Raw genomic sequence first — 23727 nt, 5'->3', positions numbered from 1 at the left:
ACGTTTCAAGCTAAATTGGTAATTGCTGATTACGAAATCAATTTCCTTCTTTTGTCCTACAAGGGGCTTTTATTATGAATTTAACACTAAACTTTTTTTTTTGTCCTTCAAGGGGCTTTTATTATGAATTTAATACTAAACTGACATTGATTACCATAGGAAATTACTAAAAAATATAAAAAAAAATATGATAAAACTTCTTTTACCTGTCTCTTGGAATGTAACATTTAACCTGAAATCCTACTAGTTAATCCTAACATGAGAGAGAACAAAGATGTATTTAAAGAGAGGGGATTGCTTCTCTTCATGATATTCTCTTCTCTTGAATTACAGAATAACAATAACGTATTGATGGAAGCGCCTATCACTTAATTTGTAAATAAAATATTCAGTTTGGAAAAAACACTGAAGATATATTTACTTCTGCGATATTTTGTTTGCTTATAAATAAAATCAAATTAAATGTTGAGTTGATATACATGATGTCCTTTCGTTTTTTATTCATAGCATAATCATCTTACAATATTTTAATCTGAAAAAGATAAGTGCAACGCACTCTTCCAGATTACATGGAATGCTAATTGTTATCAACAAATTCAGAGTAACTCCAATATGTAAAGTACATTCTAACCTGACAGGTATAGTATACTGTTAAGTACTTCGACTGTAAACTACTCAGCCAAATTCGTGTTCTAAAAGTAATGTTTCTCAAGCAATATGTTTTCATTTCTCCAAAATAATCACCAGCTTTGTTTTTTTAGAATATGAAACGCCGTCGATGCAATTACACATGGAACAGGAAGAGCCAACTATCTCTTGGAATGAAATGCATAATCTATATGCAGGAAGGATTATTTCTTATACGAATTTTAAGATCATTCTATTTTACCCCAAGCAGATTTAAGCGATATCATTTCCTAGCCTTCATCAGCCAACAGAACTTGCCCGTGGAAGCAGCTAGTAGTCTGCTCCAGTATGGCTACGATTAAATCGCGTATTTTAGAATTCCCTTGTGTTTCATCATCTGTTAACAGGTGGTTGCCAGACGGTGAAATGGGGTCTTCCATTCCGTACCGATTTGCGATGGAAGACGCTGCCTCGCCCACCGCGATTCTGTTTGATGTTTGCAAATCGATCGCAGGTTCGTTACTCGTACCCTTTTCGGTTGATTGAGACGTTTGAAGCTTCTGATGCTCTGAGAATGCATTTCTGGGTTTTCTGAGAAGTAAAGTGACCTTCGTTGAAATCCCACTGGAAATTTCCCTGAGAAACTGTTGGAGATCAGAAACTTCTGATAACGTTAGGCCTTCAAGTGCTGGGTCTAGTGTTAGGACTAGTATGACGGTGACCAGTCTTTGGTTTAAGTGCTGAAACAAGAAACGCGCAAAGTCTTTGAAAGAAGCTAAAGTAATAAAACCGGAAATGACTATGAGAGAACAAACTGGCGGCCAGGAAGCTTGCAAGTTATTGGACACAAAAACCCTATGACTATTGTCCTCTAAACTCTTCCTTATCTTTTCGTAAACAGTGTGACATCCTTGATCACAGGGAAGCAGTTGATCGCCAATTGCGGTTCCTGACGTTTCCCTTTCGTGTAGCTCTCTTTCTCTTTGATGTTCAGACTGACTGTGACCACTTCCAGACCGTGTGCTGAACGTCTGAGCGCCCTGATGACACTCAGGGGATGCTGCCCCTCTGGGACTTTTCGTTGGATCTATATCCTTCGCTAGTTTTTCACCCTCCAAGCCTATTCCGTCTGCATATGGGACTGTGGGACTTAGCGCCCTACAGAGGACAAGAATTTGGCGCGTATATCTGGGAACCAGAGTTCGTGCCACTGCCAAATCCTTTTCATCAGTCACCTGTAATTAAGAAAAAGGCAATGTATGCAAAGACTTTTGAATACGATGATTATAGGGTAGTTTAACCAGATTACAGAGTCAGGTTTCTAGACTCATGCCTGGCCCGTGGGATCAAAATTCGAGTGGGAAAAGTAAGGAGAAAATAGCCGGAAAGTACAAATGCTCTGGGATCAAATGGAAACGGACGGAAATCAGCGCAGCTGGGTGTCCAAGGTATGCAGCAAATGGATTTTTCGTACTGAGAACTGTTTTCCACACAAGGCACTCTGCAGACATTAAACCCTGTCGGATATAGATTCTGACATAATAAATACATCATAAACTAATACCAATCTGATCAGGAAAACTAGTATAAACTAGGCAATGGTTGTCTTACTTTCCAGAGCTGAGGGGGTCCGGTCACCAGTTTTGCTCTGACTTCGCAGTAGTTCAGTGCCAGTGCCAAGCACTCCGTTCCATGTTCCAGCTCGTACTCAGTACACCTGATGAGAGATAAATCGTATTAAAGGTCATTTACAGGTAAGTGTGTGTGTATATATATATATATATATATATATATATATATATATATATATATATATATATATATATATATACATATATACATATACATATATACATAATAATTATGATCACATCTGATACGCGATTTTTATAGATCAAACACAACTGGGAAAAAATGAAAAAAGCTTGTAAATGCCGACCGGTGTCGGCTTTTTATGACTACACCATCCTGAGAGGGCTGACACAAAGTGGCAAGAAATTATATATATATATATATATATATATATATATATATATATATATATATATATATATATATATATATATATATATATACATACACATACATATAGGAGACTGGAAACCAAGTATTTGCACCTGGCAGTTGTTTTGTAAGCGGAGTCCTCACTAGTGACATGTCAATAAAATTCACTATGGAAATAGAAAAGGATGGTTGCTTATCCTCTCTCGTTTGCATAACACACAGAACTAGTAAGGGGTTTGAATACAGTGTGTACAAAAGAGCCACAAATATTTCTTTCTGCTTATGTTTAGTTTTACACAGTTCACAACATTAAAGTTAAGAAACCAGTTTTTTACATTCGTGTTCTTAAGAGTATTACGCATATGTAGCCCTGAATATACTGATGTTGAAACATATGGTTAGGAGTATAGGCAAGAAATTTAAATATCCTAACTCTGTATTGGACAATACATTAAAAGCGGCAAAAAAGGCATTTCATGATAACGAAAATAAATGATACTCGTGACACAAACAACCTGCATTTACTGCTATATGATAATTATTTCAAAGATATCTCCCACCTCTTTAGGAATTTTGGGGTTAATGTAGCATTTGAGAACAATAAAACAATGAAACCCGTACTTATCAAGAACTCGCCCGACAATACTAGATGCCGTATTTACCAAATTCCATGTAAGTCTTGAGATACCTTTTACATTGGTCAAATTGGTCAAACTGGAAAAACATTAGAAAAGAGAACAGAACGGCATAAAAGATGTGTAAGTGATGTACAGTTGAACAGAGCAGTTTTTGTACATGTTAGTGGAAAATATACAGTTAACTGTATGGGAGCAAAAAAGATAGTTTATCCAAATAATGCACTGGAAAGAAACAAAGAAGCATAATTGAATCTAGTTTTACAGACGAAAGTTTCCCTAAAAACATAAATCAGTCAAGGTATGAATAAACTTCATCCATTAATCTCAAAAGAAACATGCGAGAAGTTTCATTTTAAGGACGGTAGCTGAGAGGCGGAGAGAGAGAGAGAGAGAGGGAAATTGGCTCCCGATTGATAACCGGATTTGTAAAAAGTTGACTTGTCGCTAATGAGGGTAGGACTCAGCCTACATAACACCAATCAGGTGCAAATACTTAATTTCCAATCGTCTGGGTGTTCATTACTCTCTCTCTCTCTCTCTCTCTCTCTCTCTCTCTCTCTCTCTCTCTCTCTCTCTACATATATATATATATATATATATATATATATATATATATATATATATATATGATGATGATTTTATACCACTTTGTATCGGTCCTCTGAAGATGGCTTTGTAATAAGAAGCTGACACCAGTCAGGATTTAAAACCATTTTCATTTCTTCCCAGTGATGTTTTATATATATATACATATATATATATATATATATATATATATATATATATATATATACATACATACATGCATATATATATATACTAAATAACACACATTCACACACACACACACACACACACACACACACACTAAATGCTTAATATTCCACGTTCAACCCACACTCACAAAGATCATCAAGTGTCCGAGTTCAGTCTGCGAAGCAAAGAACCCTTCCATCTAAGGCAGGCTAAGCATATGCAACAGATATTCTACTGGACTGGTAACCACACGCAGCGAAGGTAGTCCAAGGGCGAAGTACAACAGGTGTGTTGACTCATGCAGTGAACAGGTAAATCATTCCATTAAGAGGTGCAGACGCGTTTTTGTGGGCGTAGAGAGAGAGAGAGAGAGAGAGAGAGAGAGAGAGAGAGAGAGAGAGAGAGAGAGAGGAACCTTGAAAACAGGTGAGTCAACATCTCCAGGTTCCATATTAAGGAGATTATTGACATTAATGTTGCAACCATGGAAATTAAACGTCATCGTTCGTCTGGCAGCACGTGGCCACGCATATATTAAAAGTATCGTAAAGGTAATAAAAAAACAAGTAAAAAATGCGCCGAAGTTTCTTCGGCGCACTCGAGTTTTCTGTACATTGTACAATCAAGGCCACCGAAAATAGATCTATCTTTCGGTGGTCTCGATATAATGCTGTATGAACCGCGGCCGATGAATCTTTACCCATGACCCGGTGGTGGGCCTATTGTGTATCGTTGCCAGAAGCACAATTATGGCTAACTTTAACTTTCTTTAAATAAAATAAAAACTACTGAGTCTAGAGGGCTGCACTTTGGTATGTTCGATGATTGGAGGGTGGAAGATCAACATACCAATTTGCAGCCCTCTAGTCTCAGCAGTTTTTAAGATCTGAGGGCAGACATAAAAAGTGCTGACAGAAAATTGCGGACAGAATAAAGTCCAGACGGATAGACAAAGCCGGCACAATAGTTTTCTTTTAAAGAAAACTAAAAAGGTTGTAGACTGAAACTGAGTCTGCTCTGCAGGATAAAACCCACCTACACCTTCATTAGGTGTGAAATTCCTTTCATGACTGTCTCATTTTCTGTGCTATATTTTTCTCTGATATGCCAGGCTTTTCCGTAAGTTATTCCATTCTTTAAGATTTATCACATCGTCTTAGATAAACTAGAGCCATTATTTCTCTTATTTACTTTATTTCTCTTACATACTTCTAAAAAATGTCCCTCCAGTGTCTCGGCCGGTCAACTGGCTTTATTCTACTACTCCTGAATGTAATGCCAACAGTTTGAACATGTTTTAATCATTGAGCCACACAGCTCATTGACTGACTGAATGTTATCTTAATGCTGCACAAGAGGTTTGGAACGAATGATAAATAAGTATATCAGGAATCTTAAAGAAATGAATAAATTACGGATATGAATAAGCGTGAGATAAAAAAAGATATAATTGTTACAACGTGTCTATAAAAGGTTTAAAAAAATCTTGTAATGTGTAGTAAGGATTTCCTTTTGTTCTAGAACATAAAATTTTCTTGCAATAATTACTCACTATTTGGTATTGCAAACATACTCAGAAGAGACAAATTTTTTAAAAGTTATTATCTTACTGAAAAAACAAACTAGGAAAGGAAGCCTTAATATAAAAAATCCGTATGCAAACACTCACTTGACACCAAATTCCACTCTAGTTTATCATCAGACTTAAAATATTCTTTCGTTATATTTGAAATAAAGTATAAAATGATAAATGATGAGATCTTTTTAATAAGACATCTGCACTAAAAGCTTGAAAAATCAATAAACCAGTTGGTTATTTTCCCTGATGTGGAGACAATAGACCATTACTAGTCAAGAGGTAATATACAAGAGTCAAGACGCAAAGTCTCCACCCTAGGAACGTCAGTGGTGAGAAAGCATGACCCCGGATTGGACGATGGCAAGTCTAAACGTAGAGAGCATTATCAGTAGATTATCTTTGTTACGCACACAAAAAGCAAACATATGGGTTTACATATGGGTATTCGTAGTGATATGCAAGAATGTTAAACAGGACGCAAAGGACGTTACGTAATCAAGTCATTTCCACAGAACATAAAGCCTTTAAAGTGGAGAAAGAAAAATACAACGAATAAAGAAAAAAATTCTAGAGAAATAATAGACAAAGAAAACAAATATCTAAAAGGAATGAAATATATCATATGCTTAAATAAATAGCAGTTTAAGAACAGCCTGAAAAATTAAAACAAAATTGAGTGGCGGTTTTGTGGCGGCAACACAAAACTACTGAACATAACCTAATGTACGACCTTCATAACAATAAAAGATGGTTTTTAATAAATATGAAAGACCTTCAAATATTCTCCAGCATAATCGCAGCTGACGTAACGAAACGTGCCAGTGAAAAAAAAAATGTATTGTATAAATATCCAAATATTAATTCTCTCCTTGAGCGAACTCGCATTGCATCAAGAGAGCAAGAGAACAGACGGACGGACGGACGGACGGACGGTCCGAAGGATAAATGGCGGTTAGCGGAATTCTTTGCGGTTTGCAAAGAAATCACCCTCCTTAGTTACTCTTTTATCACTGTCCTCCGTAGAGGAAAGGCCGCTTTGCAGTGTTGGTCGCAAATCAGTGAAGTTATCGTGCGAAGGAGATGCATTGTGAGATTTTCTTGAGTAGTTCAGAAAAATAACATAAATAATTATTGATTAGTCGATTAATACGTTTCTATGTCGCTGACTTGAAGAATGAGGCCTTCTGATTTCTGTGGGACCTGAATCTATTTCTGTGAATGTATTTAATGTAAAATTACACTCATCTGGAACTTCGTCAGAAGGGACAGCTTGACAACCGTGACCTGGCTCAGAGAGAGAGAGAGAGAGAGAGAGAGAGAGAGAGAGAGAGAGAGAGAGAGAGAGAGAGAGAGAGAGGGAGAGAGAGAGGAGAGAGAGAGAGAGAGGCTACCTGATAATCGGTTCCACTTCACAGGCGATGGGAAAGGGGTGAGGTGGGGTGTGGGATTACCTCGTCGAGGAGAGAGAGAGAGAGAGAGAGAGAGAGAGAGAGAGAGAGAGAGAGAGAGAGAGAGAGAGAGAGAGAGAGGAAGCAATATACTTAAGGTTAAGTACCATACAATAAAGACGGTCACCTGGCCACAAAAGATGGGAAGTTTACAGGTAAGGGAAAGACATTACACTCACATAGACACTCCAGTCTCACAAAGCCACACACACACACACACACACACACATATATTATATATATATAAGTTTATAATTTTAATCTATCATCACCTTTGATACGCCTCTCTGAGAACCGTGTACTTAAAAGCCTGTGGCATCTCGGAGTTCAGGAACTGGCTTCTGACGAGGGATTCCTGAAGGAAGCCCTGGGCGTCCGGTTTGATCACGGTCGATACTAAGGGCCTGACCGCCCCAGCTGCGCCGTGATGCGCAGCCGCATTGACGACCTGTGTTGAAATGAAAGTAGAAAATAACGGTCTGACTTGTCACAACATCAAAATAATAATGTATTAAGATTTACTTTTTAAAATGAAAATTATATAAAATTAAATCTTTTATATATATATATATATATATATATATATATATATATATATATATATATATATATATATATATATATATATATATATATATTGTTAAAAGGGTCGTTCTAGAATTCATTGAAGTACTACGCCCGCTTGTCAGTTCAGTGTAGAAGAGAGAAGTCTACAAATTTAGGGAACGCAAAAGCGGGGAAAGAATTCCAAACCTTAGAGACAAGCTTAACAGTAAGCGTTGTGTTTACCTGATTATGAACCCAAGCCACCTTTTCTAACAATGATCGAAAACATATTAAAAATTCCTGTGAAGACTGGTATCAATAATTTTCAAGTGCCGAAAAGACTAAAATCATCTAAAATAAAAAATAACTGACCAGAAAACTATAGCATTAGAAATTATCTAAATCTCGGAGAGGAAAAGCAATTTAATTTATAGATAAAACTAAAACGAGAATACGGGGCTCTAGCATGTGACCAGCCCTTTTGAATCATGAGAGGATATACCATCCTTTATTAATATAACGGATGTCTGCTCTACTATGCAAACAGTATATACTACCGATACTGTCTTTACTTAAAAAAGGGATTAGCGTCTTCCTGTGGTGACCAAATTCTCTGCAAAGAATGATTCACCTTTAAAGAGAATAGCGAAAATTGAAATAGAATTGCAAAAGAAAAAAATGTGACTGAATTATCAATTTGAGATTTCCTTTCACGATCAGAGAGAGAGAGAGAGAGAGAGAGAGAGAGAGAGAGAGAGAGAGAGAGAGAGAGAGAGAGAGATACATTGCTGCTTAAGCTTTTATTATAAAAAGAAGAAAGAGATACAATTACCTCCCTGTTTACCGGTATTTAAAAATAAAACATTGCCTAATATATCTACTACAATAATTCTTTATAACAAGAAAATACAATATATTAATTAGCCTTAATTTTTAATGACAATTCTTCCTATAAAATATGTTCTTTTCTTGCTAATGACGCTTTCTTCAGGAACTCCGCAAGGGAGTGCCTTCAGAGTACATCGCGTGGCTTACTGTTAACAGTGCCAAAGTTTCCTAGCAGCTTCCTTAAGACACAACAACAGCATTGCTTCCATGCTTTTACTTTCAACAGTTTCCTTTTGGTATCTAATTGTCTAATTTTTAAAACTTTGTCTTGTTCTAATTCTCTTTTAAAAACAAATCGTCCGGGTTTGCCAAAGGAATATAAAGACGGTTCTTGAATTTTGATTAAACTTTTCTCATGACGTTATAAAATTCATCGAGGTATTTATGCTTCTGTAAATCATTATACCCCCACTTTGAAGAAATCATTTTTATTTTGCAGTTTCGGTTATCATTTAACATAATGTTCTTCCTGTTCTGTACACTTTAGTCTTTCCTTTCCGAGGCATAACACTTCCCACCCTGGGGCGGATGATTCCTTCCTCCAAACCTCATTTTCCTCACCACGAAATCAAAAACCCTTCCCATCCAAAAGGCTCAACAATTCCTCCCTCTAGAAGACCTAACCCTTCGCATCCTAGAGACACCGTTCTCCCCATCCCGAAGGCGCCATTCATAACAGGTGTGCCCATTAAGCCCTAATGACTGTTCCTTACCTGGGCGAGAATCCCCACAGGTATGAGAGGCCTAACGCCGTCGTGGACGACGACGACGTCCGGCGGATCAGAGGAGAGCTCCTCCACGCCCTCCCGGATGGAGCGGTGTCTGGATCCCGTGCCCTGCGGGGGAGGGCGTGAATGAAGGACTTAATTATGCAGATTAGTGTGTTAAAGAATGGGGATGAATGAATGGTTGAATATGTATTATTTTTTTAATTGGAAGTACGTATAAGTGTGTGCAAATGATGAGTATATATATATGTATATATATATATGTATATATATATATGTGTGTGTATATACATACATATATGTGTGTACATATACATATAAATATATATATATATATATATATATATATATATATATATATATATATATATATATATAGAGAGAGAGAGAGAGAGAGAGAGAGAGAGAGAGAGAGAGAGAGAGAGAGAGAGAGAGAGAGAGAGAGAGATTTATAAGGCATCAAAAATAAATAATAAAGAATTCTTTAGTAAAACTAGCAGAATAACCAATGCACCTGTTAGTGCATAAAAAACGTACTTTATACTGGAGTTCAATTATGATTCAACGAACAAGTGAAAAAAACTTAAACTGATTATTCTCATTCACAAGCGCACAAACACAAACACACATACAACCTCAATCTGAAAAGGAAAACACCTTTAAGGAAATAAAGAAAAAGATAGCCACTGAAAAAAGAAACAAAGTTACTGAAGGACCAGCCTATTCAGCACAGCAGAGCCGTGCGGTGAAAGAAAATTCTTATAAGCTCAGGAACCCGCAGGACCTGTTTCAGCAACTGACCGTTACCGCCGTAACCCTAGACAGTCCCTCCTCCCGCAGGATGTCTGCCATCTTGGCACGGTCGTCCGCCACAACCACAGTCCTCTCTATCCAGGGCAGCTCCGTCAGCGCCTTCAGGCAGTGGAGAATCAGGGGGCGCCCCGACACCTGCTCGTACACCGGGTTTAAAAAAAATAAAGGGGCGCTTTAATTAAAGTTTATAAGAAGGTTCAGGTGGATTTTTTTTTTTTTAGTTATGATCTTCCCTCGGAGATTGCTCTGACCTTTTTTTTTATTTACTGTTAAAAGTTGATGTTGTTTTTATGTTTTTTTCTTATATTTTTTTTCGACCCTTTAAAAAGCTGATGGTTAAAAAGTGGTTCAGATACATAACAGAGTAGATGACATTTTCATTTCTTTCGTTTGCTTAAATTAGCTATATGTATAATGTATATATATATATATATGTATATATAGGTAATGAAACGTAGATTACTATACATTTTTTTAATTTTCCGGCAATTCATGACTTTTTCAAGTACGGTATTAGGGGTCTAGAACAAACAATCAAGTAATCAACATGACCCAATCACACCTGAGTGTACGTTCTCTGTCCAGTTCATCTTTGTTTCATTGTTGTTTCTCGTGATGTCATGAAAACAGATTTTGGGCGGAGAGACGATGGCATGTTTAAACAACAAAAAAAAAAAAAAGACAAAAAAATGAACTAACTGCAGTGTGTCGTAAAAAAAAAAAGACTGCGGTAAAAAATAAAGAATTTATTGAAAATCGCAGATACTGCGACTATACATGCCGCTTGAATTATGAGGAATCGTTCAAAAATGACCATATTCAAGCATAAATAAATTAGCTGTTTATTTATATAATGCATCTGATCTTGAAAGGACTGGAGGAGTAGCTTTAACACCCATGGCATTGAAGCCGCATGCAGAGGAGTGTTTTTCATGGAAAACATTGCATATTATGTTACTGACAAAAAAAAGTTTTGAAAAACAATATATCTGTGTTGACAAATTTTTAAAAAATGAAACCTTTTAAAAACATTTCTGTCTTGTGTGAAATTGCATTTGTGGATGCTGCATGAAGTTGCTTCTTTCAGAACAAACGAGAATAATCACGCATCAAAAGCATAATGAAAATGAATGCCCAATGCAAAGAGAGATAAAGAAATATACTTCATACAAAAACAATAATGATATATATATATATGTATATATATATATATATGTATATATATATATATAATATATATATATATATATATATATATATATAGTATATATGTATATATATATATATATATATATATATATATATATATATATATATTATATATATATAATATTAATTTAAGGAATACTTTTGTTGCTAGATTAAGCAACACAAACTCTTGTTTAACATGTAGTTCTTTTGAAAGGAAACTAAAATCACTGGTGGAAAATATAAGTTCAAGGCAATGGCCACTGTGGGCTTGTTCCATGTAAATAGGTTTCATCTTCTGAATAATAATGATAATAATAATAATAATAATTAATGCGCTAAAGACGGAAAAGGAACATTGTTCACACAGTCATATTCTGTTTATTTTCCTTTAATGCCGGAATATGCACTTGATCCTGCCATATTGTATATAACATTTTCTGACAGTAACTTAAAGTCAAATGCTGTAGTATTAAGCTTGATTATCAGTAATTAATGTTGTAATCCTAATACCACAAGAACGTATGGGACTACTTTTTTCATCAATATCCGTCATCATTTACACTGATACTTTCACCCGAAGTAATAATATTTCACTTTGCTATATCACTGTTACGTTACAGCAGTGCTGTTACCCAAGTTGATATTCTAATCTGAATTATTTTTTTCGATTTAAGGATTTTCTACTTCAGAATTTCACAACAGATTGACAATAATTAATTTTATTATCCTCACGCTATCACCCATTAATTAGCTAAACGGCAAAAACATTGTGACTGAGTCCTCAAGACTCGTGATTTACTCCAGTGGAATCCCGCCTTACACATTCAGGTATCCCCAGAAGAGTACTCACCTCAAGGTATTGCTTGGGGGTAGGATTTCCCATCCTCTGACCGCATCCTGCGGCGGGAATGACCGCCGCCACACGGCATTTGGGCGCCTCGGTGTCCTTTTCCATCCTTGAGGTGAAGACGAAGGTTCTGAAAGGAAGTAGGAAAGGAAATATCATCGTGAGGCTTTTAATTTACGTCACTTTGATTTTGCCCTCATTTGCATATCGGTGCAAAGGTTAGATCCGCTATGGACTGTCAACAGGCATCCCAGTGACATTAGTTTTCCAGCTTGCTCTTGTTTTGATAAACGTCTCCTAAGACTCTTCATGAATACCAAAAATTAATAAAAGAAACAGAAGATTCCTTTTTTTTTTTACAAAGGATGTCTAAAAAAAACTTATATTGGTAACGTTATTTAGCAGCTTTTCGTCGGCAAAATTTGCAACGATAGTCCATATGGTGTTCTCCGTACAGGTGCATATTGTAAGTCGTGTAATTACTGGGGTAGTGTCAGACAAGAACGAACATTAAAGATGAAAATTTTACTTTTAATTTTGATCGCTAGGCTCGCAAAGATGACAGAAAACAGGCTCGTATGACAGAGAATCTTGGGAGACGTTAATCACAAGAGCACGCTGGAAAACTACTGTCAGACCAATCAGTCCATTCCCTGATGGAACTTGACTCCACAGAAGGACCACTATTAATGCAACGCCAATTTAGTACTGAAACCTATCTGCGTAAACTGGACAAAAGTTGGAATGAGTTCAGTGCTTCTCCACCCAATCATTAGAATGAATTCTGCCGTTTCTTATTTTAGTTTTCGTCTGCTGCTTAAAAATGTGCTTCAGTGGCTGGAAAAAATGTCGTACTATTACGTTGTAATATGAATTATATACATTGTATATTGACGACTGGACAAAAAAGTCAACATATTCATAACGGAAAACCCAAACAGGAAATTATATCGATAAGCAAGTTTTACAGAACTGCATAGTCCTTAAACAAGAGAATACGAAAATCAAACAGCACAGAATTATAATAAACAAACAGGGAAAAACAAACAAACACAAAACCAACATATAAAAAAAAAACTAAACATCAGAGCTAAGAAACAGAACTGATGAACCCGCTGCCTAGAGGAAATTGTGCAACTCGAAAGAAACGTTGTTTTCCAAAGCTTCCGATCTCATGCCAGCAACAAAACATCTGGCGATGCGAGATAAAAGGTTATCTGTCGTCTGTCAAACACGCACGCCAGCGGAAGACGAAATCATAATAACCTTATCTCTGTCCCTCCGAGAAACGACAGATACAATGGCACCAGCTGTTTCTTCTCTTCTAATTGAACCACGTGTGTCCTTTTCGCTGTCCTCATGCGGTTTGGGAACTTTTTATGATAGATAGATATATAGATATATATATATATATATATATATATATATATATATATATATATATATATATATATATATATATTTATATATATATATATATATATATTTATATATATATATATATATATATATATATATATATATTATTTGAGAGAGAGAGAGAGAGAGAGTGAGTAACCTAAGGTTTCAGACGAATGTTATACAATAATATAAGAAATATTATGACACCTTGAAATACTGCATGTTATAATATTTAACATACAGGAAATTTTGCAAAGTTGCGATGGATTACTGAATTCATAAGTATGGATCACTCGCCAAATCAAAACACGAATTTTTTTAAACATCAGTCATTTGCAGAAAAAAACTGTTAAACAGCAGCTGAACATCCATTTCTCATAACTGTGAATTAATATTTTTGCCTATATTATATAAAAACCAGTAAGTATAAAATAATGTTAAGTTTCTCATTAACTTTATCTCAAGAGCTCTATATGTATAATCTTACAAAGGAAATGCGTTTCGGTAAAACATAACTCACGTAACTTAAGGACGAAGAGAAGAAATATCCACCCAAAAGGAAACATGTAAAATAATTTTGAACTGAATGTTTAGTTTACAGCAGTGTTTCCATTTCATTACAACAGTGTACATCTTGCACACACACATATATAATATATACACATATATATATATACATACATATATATATATATATATATATATATATGTATATATATATATATATATATATATATATATATATATATATATATATATATACAAACACATAGATTATATAAATATATATAGATATATATATATATATATATATATATATATATATATATATATATACATACATATATATACATACATATATATATATATATATATATATATATATATATATATATATATATATATATATATATATGAAGTTATGATTCGAGGGAGTACTTGCATGTGTAGATTTATCTTGTAAATTCTTTCAAGCTACCAAAGATGGTAAATCATATATAAACTGCTTCGCCCCTCCAAGCTAAAAAGGATACTTAGCAATAAACAGACGAAGACTCAACAAAATCACATTGAGAAACTTTACAGCTGTTATAAGTCTAACTGTCAGTCAGTCCTTGTTTCCTTCAAGATACCCTACTTCCTCTGCTCCTCTGCCATTCTTTTTATTTTCTCTTTTTTATTGAAATCCCTCTATTCTCCCATTCACTTAACACCTGCTGCTTTACCTGAAGTCACATGACCCCGTGAGACCTAAAGCTTTTCGTCACCTGAGAATATAGTTGAAACTAAAGAAAACGGGTTACAGAAAACGAGGTTTTGTATAATATTATTGGTGCGTTAAAAAATATGTGAATATTATTCAGTTAAATCTATGACAGCTGTCTACTACTGTACTTGTTTTTATGCTGGTGTTAATACAAATATTATAGCTTACAGAAATGAAGTTATTGTATATTAAATTTCACGCTGCATTGTTGAATATTGCTATTTTTTCAAGGAAAACATTTTTTTAGAAAACTATCAAAATATTCACAAGAAAAACTATGCTACTATCACCACGGTTGCTCTACTTAACAGAAGCTGAAGACACATTCTTGTATATAATTCCCCCTCCTCTCTCTCTCTCTCTCTCTCTCTCTCTCTCTCTCTCTCTCTCTCTCTCTCTCTCTCTCTCTCTCTCTCTCTGGACGGCCTGTGTTCGAATCCAGTGCACTACCGTCGACCTCAGCAGTGACTAGCTAAGGAGTTGTTAGAAGACTGTTGCGGATCGCAACTAAAGTAGAGGGAGGGTTATAAAACTGGGAGTGAGTGTTCACTGCTCTACAGAAATGTATGCCATAAAAACGTGATGGCCTCGACGAGGTAATCCTCTCCCCAGTGGAGTAAAATAATTTCTTAGGAGTCCACTAGATTCATTATATATTTATGTGCAGATATATATGTGTATATATTATATATTATACATATGTATATATTATATATACTGTATATACATATGTATATATATTATATATACTGTAATATATATATATAATATATATATATATATATATAAAATCAAATGCAAATGGCGACAGGTTCTCAAGAGGACTTTTGGGATAGGGGGGAACCAGCCCCCAAAATTTTTTCAACTATGGTTACATCCACAACAGTCGACAAACTACCAGGTATCCAAGTCACTGCCTAAGTATACAAAGGATAAATGGATTTTTAATGGCCATGATAGTCCGTTCATGCTCTTCAGGAGTCGAATCTGGGTTCTCTCAAATGGTAGGCTAGAATATTTGATATATGCATATATATATATATATATATATATATATATATATATATATATATATATATATATATATATCATATCTATATATAATAACATAAATATAAACAAATAACATAAATGAAACAAACCATTAAAAAAGAGAATAATAACTTTAATAACATCATCAGCCAAAAATGTTTAAACTGATGGAGCTCACATGTAGAAAAATTTCAAAAACAAAATCGTATATGTAAGATGCAATCACAGATGCTATATATGTATACACACACACACACACACATATATATACACATATATATATATGCATAAATACACGCAATACACATATATATATACGTGTGTGTGTGTATGTTTCTGTGTCTGTAAATAATATATATATATATATTGGGGATTGATAGAGAATTTGAATCCATTATTTAAAAAAGAAAAATGCCTCTTACAATCACAATGCTGTAATCTAATCTCCGTAAGACTTCTGGAGTACTTGTAGTTATATCAGACCCCTGACGAAGTTTCAAAAAATAAAGTTAAATCCATTTTTGCATTTGAAATTTATAAAGAGTACCAACAAACAGCAATACCGCGAAACATTTCTTTCTACTTCGGTCACCGGAATACCTGCGTTCTGAGTCAGCGATCTCGAATTTCTCCTTATTTTCTTCTCACATCTTCAAGGCATCCGATAACGACGACCCCTCTCTCTCTCTCTCTCTCTCTCTCTCTCTCTCTCTCTCTCTCTCTCTCTCTCTCTCTCTCTCCAGGTGTAGGCCCCCAGGGAAGAAGCAACAGGTGGAAAGCGGTAGAAGCTGAGGAATGTTGCTTCTTTTTCTCTCTCTCTCTCTCTCTCTCACTCTCTATCCGTCCGCCTCACTGTCACTCTGAGTACTTAATTGGTAATTAATTCTATGAGAAATTAACAATTTATATCTTTATATCTGTACATGTAAGTGGTGGTGTATACTCTTCGTTCTTCTGTATATTGGCTGCCTGAAGAATGAGGTTCATTCAGTGAGCCAGAGATACATACATCCAAACATGCATTTGCATATATATATATATATATATATATATATATATATATATATATATATATATATACATACGTATGTGTGTGTAAATGCATGAATGTATGTATCTCTGGTTCACACACACACATACTGTATATACAGTATATATACATATATAGATAAAGAGAGAGAGAGAGAGAGAGAGAGAGAGAGAGAGAGAGAGAGAGAGAGAATACATATTTTATGACTATTCTTATATGGAATTAATTTCACATTTCGATAACGAGAGTAAATTTCTTTTCAACAAACCGGAGACAAAGTTTACCATAACTGAATGAAGCTGAGTTGACCAGTTTTACTTGATGAAATGCTCTCTTCCATTTGGCGTTCTGACCATAGAGCGCCAATCACTGGAGTGGCGATCTCCCTGCCGAGCGTGTGACCTCGGGCGGCCATATTGAAAGGTCTCGGTCCAGCTCACAGTACTATACTTTATTACTATTATTATTATTATTATTTTTATCTTTTTTACTGTTATTATTATCTTATTATTACTATCAATATTATACACTATACACTAAACACCCACTAAACATTCACTAAGAACTCACTACACGCTAAACACGCACTAAACCCTAAACACCCATTAAGCACTAAATACTCACTAAACTTTAAATGCTCATTAAATCCCTAAATGCTCAATAAACACTAAACAGTCGATGAACATTCACTAATCACTCATTAAACACTCACTAAACACTTACACACTATACTTTCACTAAACACCAATTTTCAGAAGACGTTCACTAAACACTCACTAAACATTCACTGAATACTTACTAAACATTCACTAAACCCTAAACACTCACTAAACATTCACTAATTACTTGCACAATATTCACTGAATACTTACACACTAAACACTCACCAAACACTAACATTCACTAAACATTCACTAAACCCTAAGCACTCACTAAACACACACTAAAAATTAACTAAACCCTAAATACTCACTAAACATAAACGGAATGCTTACACAAGAAACATTCACTAAACACTAACATTCACAAAACATTCAATAAACCATAAACACTCACTAAACATTCACTGAATGCTTACACACTAAACATTCCCTAAACACTAACATGCACTAAACCTTCACTAAACCCTCAACACTCACTAAACACTTAAACACTAAACATTCACTAAACCCTAAACACTCACTAAACATTCACTGAATACTTAAACTCTAAACGTTCACTAAACACTAACATTCACAAGACATCCACTAAACACTCACTAAACATTCACTAAATACTCACACACTAAACATTCACTGAATACTTACTAAACATTCACTAACATTCACAAAATATTCACTAAACCCTAAACACTCACTAAACATTCACTGACTGCTTAAACAATAAACATTCACTAACATTCACAAAACATTCACTAAACACTCACTAAACATTCACTGAATCTTACACAATAAAGATTCACTAACATTCACAAAACATTCACTAAAGACTAAAGACTCACTAAACATTCACTGAATACTTCCACAACAAACATTCACAAAACATTTATTAAACCCTAAACACTCACTAAACATTCACTGAATACTTACACACTAAACATTCACTAACATTAAAAAACATTCACTAAACCCTAAACTAAATATTCACTAAACACTTACTCACTAAACCTAAATATTCATTAAACATTAATAAAAAAATTCACAAAACCAATGCCCTGTTCAGTTCACGGGTTACCAGACCTTTAAAGATAAATGTTTGCCCTGGTGAAGACCACTGAACTACATAGTACTGGTACAGAGATCCCAACTCCAGGTATATACCCACTATGTTCCAAGTGGATCTTGTCTGGATCATTCTTGTCATCCCCAGGGTGACAGTAGGGAATCTGGGAATTCTGAAGTTTTCTGGGAATTCTGGAGCTTTCTGGGGCTTCCGAAGGCTTGAAGACAATCTCCAGGCTCTGTAGCCTTTAGATTTCTTGCGCAATACTAAAGAACAGAGTTTTATGGAGAAGAAATAGGAGACGAAAGGCTTTGAAAATTTCTTTGGGGGAAACCCACGTTCTTGGAGATGAATTCCAAAGGCTTCTGGGGCTTCCGAAGGCTTCAAGACGATCTTCAGGCACTGAAGCCTTTGGAAACGCCCATTGGATTTTCCAGGAATACTTCAGGAACTGATGACTGCTTCAAAGGATCCTGGAGCCGTGACGACATCTTCAAGAAAACCCAGATTTCTTCTCTTGTCGTCAGGAGATATCTATATAAATTATATCAGTAAGAGGGAATCCCATAAGATTATAGAAGACGACTCGTTAAAGTAAAGAAACTACTTATGTGTCAGAAAAATAACTCTTAAGTAATGGTTAACGCGATGCTAAAATGATCTAAAACCCCCGGGATTTTCCTTGAAGACATTTTGGAATCCTTCAGTCTCCAGCTCCTGGAAGAACAAGAGAAATGCCATTTACGCATGCAGTGCACTCCAAAGTCTCTAGGAACAATCTCCGAGATGCTTCAAATAGTCTGGAAGCCTTCAGAGAGAGCAAGTGTCATATTTGAAAAGCTGGGTAAGAGAAAGCAAAGGGTATGGTGGAGGGAAGGGTCCGACCCAGAGGCTGCTTCCTTGGAGGAAGGCAGGTATCCTGCCAGGCTGGGGAAGTGGGCCTGGAGAGGGCCCAAGCCCCTCAAGGATGGGCCCAAAAGCCCCCAAGGCTCACCAGTCTTTTGGGGGCAGCCTTGAAGGGAAGGGTCCGACCCAGAGGCTGCTTCCTCGGAGGAAGGCAGGTATCCTGCCAGGCTGGGGAAGTGGGCCTGGAGAGGGCCCAAGAACTTCAAGGATGGGCCCCAAAAGCCCCCAAGGCTCGCCAGTCTCTTGAGGGCAGTGTTGAAGGGAAGGGTCCGACCCAGAGGCTGCTTCCTCGGAGGAAGGCAGGTATCCTGCCAGGCTGGGGAAGCGGGCCTGGAGAGAGCCCAAGAACTTCAAGGATGAGGCCCAAAAGCCCCCAAGGCTCGCCAGTCTCTTGAGGGTAGTGTTGAAGGGAAGGGTCTGACCCAGAGGCTGCTTCCTCGGAGGAAGGCAGGTATCCTGCCAGGCTGGGGAAGCGGGCCTGGAGAGGGCCCAAGAACTTCAAGGATGAGGCCCAAAAGCCCCCAAGGCTCGCCAGTCTCTTGAGGGCTGCCTTGAAGGGAAGGGTCTGACCCAGAGGCTGCTTCCTCAGAGGAAGACAGGTATCCTCCCAGGCTGGAGAAGTGGGCCTGGAGAGGGCTTAAGAACTCCAAGGATGAGGCCCAAAAACACTCAAGGCTCGCCAGTCTCTAGAGGGCAGCCTTGAAGGGAAGGGTCTGACCCCGATGCTGCTTCCTCGGAAGAAGGCAGGTATCCTGCCAGGCTGGGGAAGTGGGCCTGGAGAGTGCCCAAGAACTTCAAGGATGCTTCCCAAAAGCCGCCAAGGCTTGCCAGTCTCTTGAGGGCAGCCTTGAAGGGAAGGGTCCGACCAAGAGGCTGCTTCCTTGGAGGAAGGCAGGTATCCTGCCAGGCTGGATGAGACAATTTGCGGTTCCTTCTCAGCCAAGTCCCGTTGGAGCGATTGAGTTCGATCATCCATATTCTAGACCTTCGACTGGACACCTAAATTGTCCTTCTGGACCTCTTTTCTGACTGTTGTCAAGAGTGCCATTTGCAGTTCCTTCTCAGGCAAGTCCCGTTGGAACGATTGAGTTCGATCGTCCAGCTTCTAGACCTTCGACTGGACACTTAAATTATCCCTCTGCGCCTCTTTTCCAAGACTGCTGTCAAGAACGCCATTTCTTGCTCGAAGAACACGAACTTGGTGTGAGTCTCGCGGCCGTCCTTCCAGCTCTTCCCTCATCTTCTTTCTCTCCGCTTCATGGACGTTCACCTTTGCCTCGAGATAGGCGATGGAGACCTTATTCACATTTTTTCATCTTCCAGTTCGAGTATTTATACTTTGTTCTTTTCTAGTTCTGTTTCTTGACGAGTGAGGAAGTCCTTCAGCTGTTCGATACCCTTTTCTTACTTAATCATGGCATCCTCCTGTTCTTCATTTTTATTCTTCGGGCATTTTTTATTCGAGGAAAGGTCCTTATTTTAGCTTTCAATTTTCCTTATCATTTCCTGAACATCAACAAGAGCTTTTCGAAGCTCTTCAACACAGGACCACTCTTTCCTTAACTCCTTCTCTAAATCCTCATTCTTTTGGATATGAAGTTCTTCCTTCCGAATGGTGTCATCAGTTCCAGTTTGGTTGTTCCAGTTCCTGAGAGCAGACTTAATCGTATTGGCCTTTCCATGTAGATAGCTAGTTAGTCCTCCAAAAACATTTTTAACAACATCATGTCCAAAGTTTTGAACTCCCTTTATAAACAATAACACTGATCCAAAGAGATTTTCATAGCCAAAAACTGCGCACAAAGGTTTTTAAATACTTTTACTCTTCCAAGCATCTAATTTTATTTGTAGATGATTCTAACGGAAACTGGAATAAAAAAGGAGAAAAAGACAAATTTCCAAAATATGTTTTGAGAAAAGTGTTGAAGTCTTCAGTTCAGGCGTAATAAGATTCCAGAGGAAAAGAGTCTGTCTCTTGTACATGTTTCTAGAAATGGACTCGGAATCTAGACTAAAAATACTGACCAGTCCTAAGAATTACCTAATTACTGGGTCTCATTAAATCTGCTTTATAAACCACTGAATAAAATCGTTAAGCGCCTCATATCTATGCATACAAAATGGAATTAATACAGCAATGGCATTTTACCTTACACAAACGCACGTATTCATGCTTATTCATTCATACACACAAATACACAACACAGACACACACACACACACACACACACACACACACATATACATACATATATATATATATATATATATATATATATATATATATATATGTGTGTGTGTGTGTATATAATGTGTGTCTGTGTATATATATATGTGTGTGTGTGTATGTGTGTGTGTGTGTGTCTGTATATATATGTGTAAAATGTCATACAGCTGTAGGCTTCTTAGTTGCAATCAATGGGAGCCATCTAACAAAAGGCATATGTGTATATCATATCAAAGTTTATTATTCAGCAACGTCACATTGCATCATGAAGGCTAAACTAAGCTAAAAATACACTCTTCTTTTTAGCTCAGTTTAGCCTTGATGATGCAATGTGACGTTGCTAAATGCCGGAAATAATAAAAGTGTGATATGGTACATGTATGCCTTTTCCTGGATGGCCCTTTGATAGCAATATACACGCACACACACATATATACATACATACATATATATATATATATATATATATATATATATATATATATATATATGTGTGTGTGTGTGTGTATATATGTATGTATGCATATAAGTATATACATTATAATTATATAAATATATATATATATACATATATATGTATATATATACATATATTTGTATATATTTATATTTATATATATGTACATGTATATGTCTTGAAATTATATATATATATATATATATATATATATATATATATATATACATATACACATATATATGTACATACATATGTGTGTATGTACATAATATACAATATATATACACATATATATGTATATAGTGTATGCATATATATATATATATATATATATTGTATATATATATATATATATATATTATATATGTATATATATATATATATATATATATATATATATATATATATATATATATATATATATATATATATATATATATATATATATACGTACACACACACACACACACACACACACACACATATATATATATATATATATATATATATATATATATATATATATATATATATATATATATATGATTATTATCACTTTTTGTACGTGATTCATTTATCACACATTACCACAGGTGAAAAATAAGAAACAGGGTGTAGGTCTGACCGGTTTCGACTTTATTTCCAAGCCATTGACGAAGGACTGATACAGAGTATGAGACATCACAAATATATATACTACAAGAACAGTACTGACGAACATACACAACTGTTGGAGACTCCATATCCCCACTCAGGCCGGTGTCGAGGTAGGAGTGGCCTTTAAAACTCATTTGGCTAAAAATCACAATAGACTCTCAGGGGACATTGCTGATAAACAGACCATACCCAACCTCAGATCCACACCTGACAGGTGTCATGGAGGCGGAGTTTGGAAACTCATTAACATTACTACCCTCGTACTGTGTTTACAAATATGATAATCCTATTTTCATACATCTCTACTGCCTACCTTAAAGTTTAAACAATTTACAAATTTCTTTTTGATATTAAAGGATCAAGTTTATACATCCCTTGACTGATATTCATATTATGGTTGTAACTTTCTTTTATAAAGCTAGATTCAATGATGTTCTTTTCCAGTGCATTATTAGAATATACAATCCTTTTGCCCCTTCCCAGTTGATAGCATGATTGTTCTCACTAACATGTACAAATATACCACTGTTCCCTTGTGCATATCTCACACATTTCTTACGCTGTTCAATTCTTTTTCCAGTGCTTTCCCGGTTTGGCCAATATAAAAGTTGTCACAAGACTTACACGGAATTTTATATACACACCCTTTAGTATTGTCTGGGGAGTTCTTGATAAGTACATTTTTCATTGTTGTATTGTTCTTAAATGCGACATTAACACCAAAATTCTTTAGAAGATGAGGGATATCTTTCATATTATTATTATAAGGCAAAACAAGCAGATTTTTTGTGTTGTAAGGTTCTTTCTGGTTTTGATACATAGTCTTTTTTGCCGCTTCAAATGCACTGTTTAATACACTATCAGGATATTTCAATTTCTTGCCTGCAACCTTACAACACAAAAAAATTTGCTTGTTTTGCCTTATAATAATAATATGAAAGATATCCCTCATCTTCTAAA

General features: G+C 35.9%; 1 protein-coding gene across 3 annotated transcripts in view; it reads right to left on the bottom strand.

Annotated features, from left to right (window-relative positions):
* Positions 1-392: 392 nt before the first annotated feature.
* The window catches only part of LOC136854618 (uncharacterized), a 273800-nt gene continuing 250465 nt past the window's right edge, over positions 393-23727 (bottom strand). For all 3 annotated transcript variants that reach the window (XM_067131148.1, XM_067131146.1, XM_067131147.1), the window contains 6 exons: positions 12069-12195; positions 10016-10162; positions 9200-9322; positions 7325-7500; positions 2239-2344; positions 393-1862 (listed from right to left, as the gene is read on the bottom strand). In XM_067131148.1, the coding sequence (XP_066987249.1) occupies positions 918-1862; positions 2239-2344; positions 7325-7500; positions 9200-9322; positions 10016-10162; positions 12069-12173 (1602 nt within the window). In that variant the 5' untranslated portion in view covers positions 12174-12195 and the 3' untranslated portion in view covers positions 393-917. The remainder of the gene's footprint in view (positions 1863-2238; positions 2345-7324; positions 7501-9199; positions 9323-10015; positions 10163-12068; positions 12196-23727) is intronic.

The sequence above is a fragment of the Macrobrachium rosenbergii genome, chromosome 29, assembly GCF_040412425.1.
Source record: "Macrobrachium rosenbergii isolate ZJJX-2024 chromosome 29, ASM4041242v1, whole genome shotgun sequence".
In the NCBI taxonomy this organism is placed as follows: domain Eukaryota; kingdom Metazoa; phylum Arthropoda; class Malacostraca; order Decapoda; family Palaemonidae; genus Macrobrachium; species Macrobrachium rosenbergii.
Note: the sequence above shows the minus strand (reverse complement) of the source record. Positions and strands in the feature narration are given on the sequence as shown.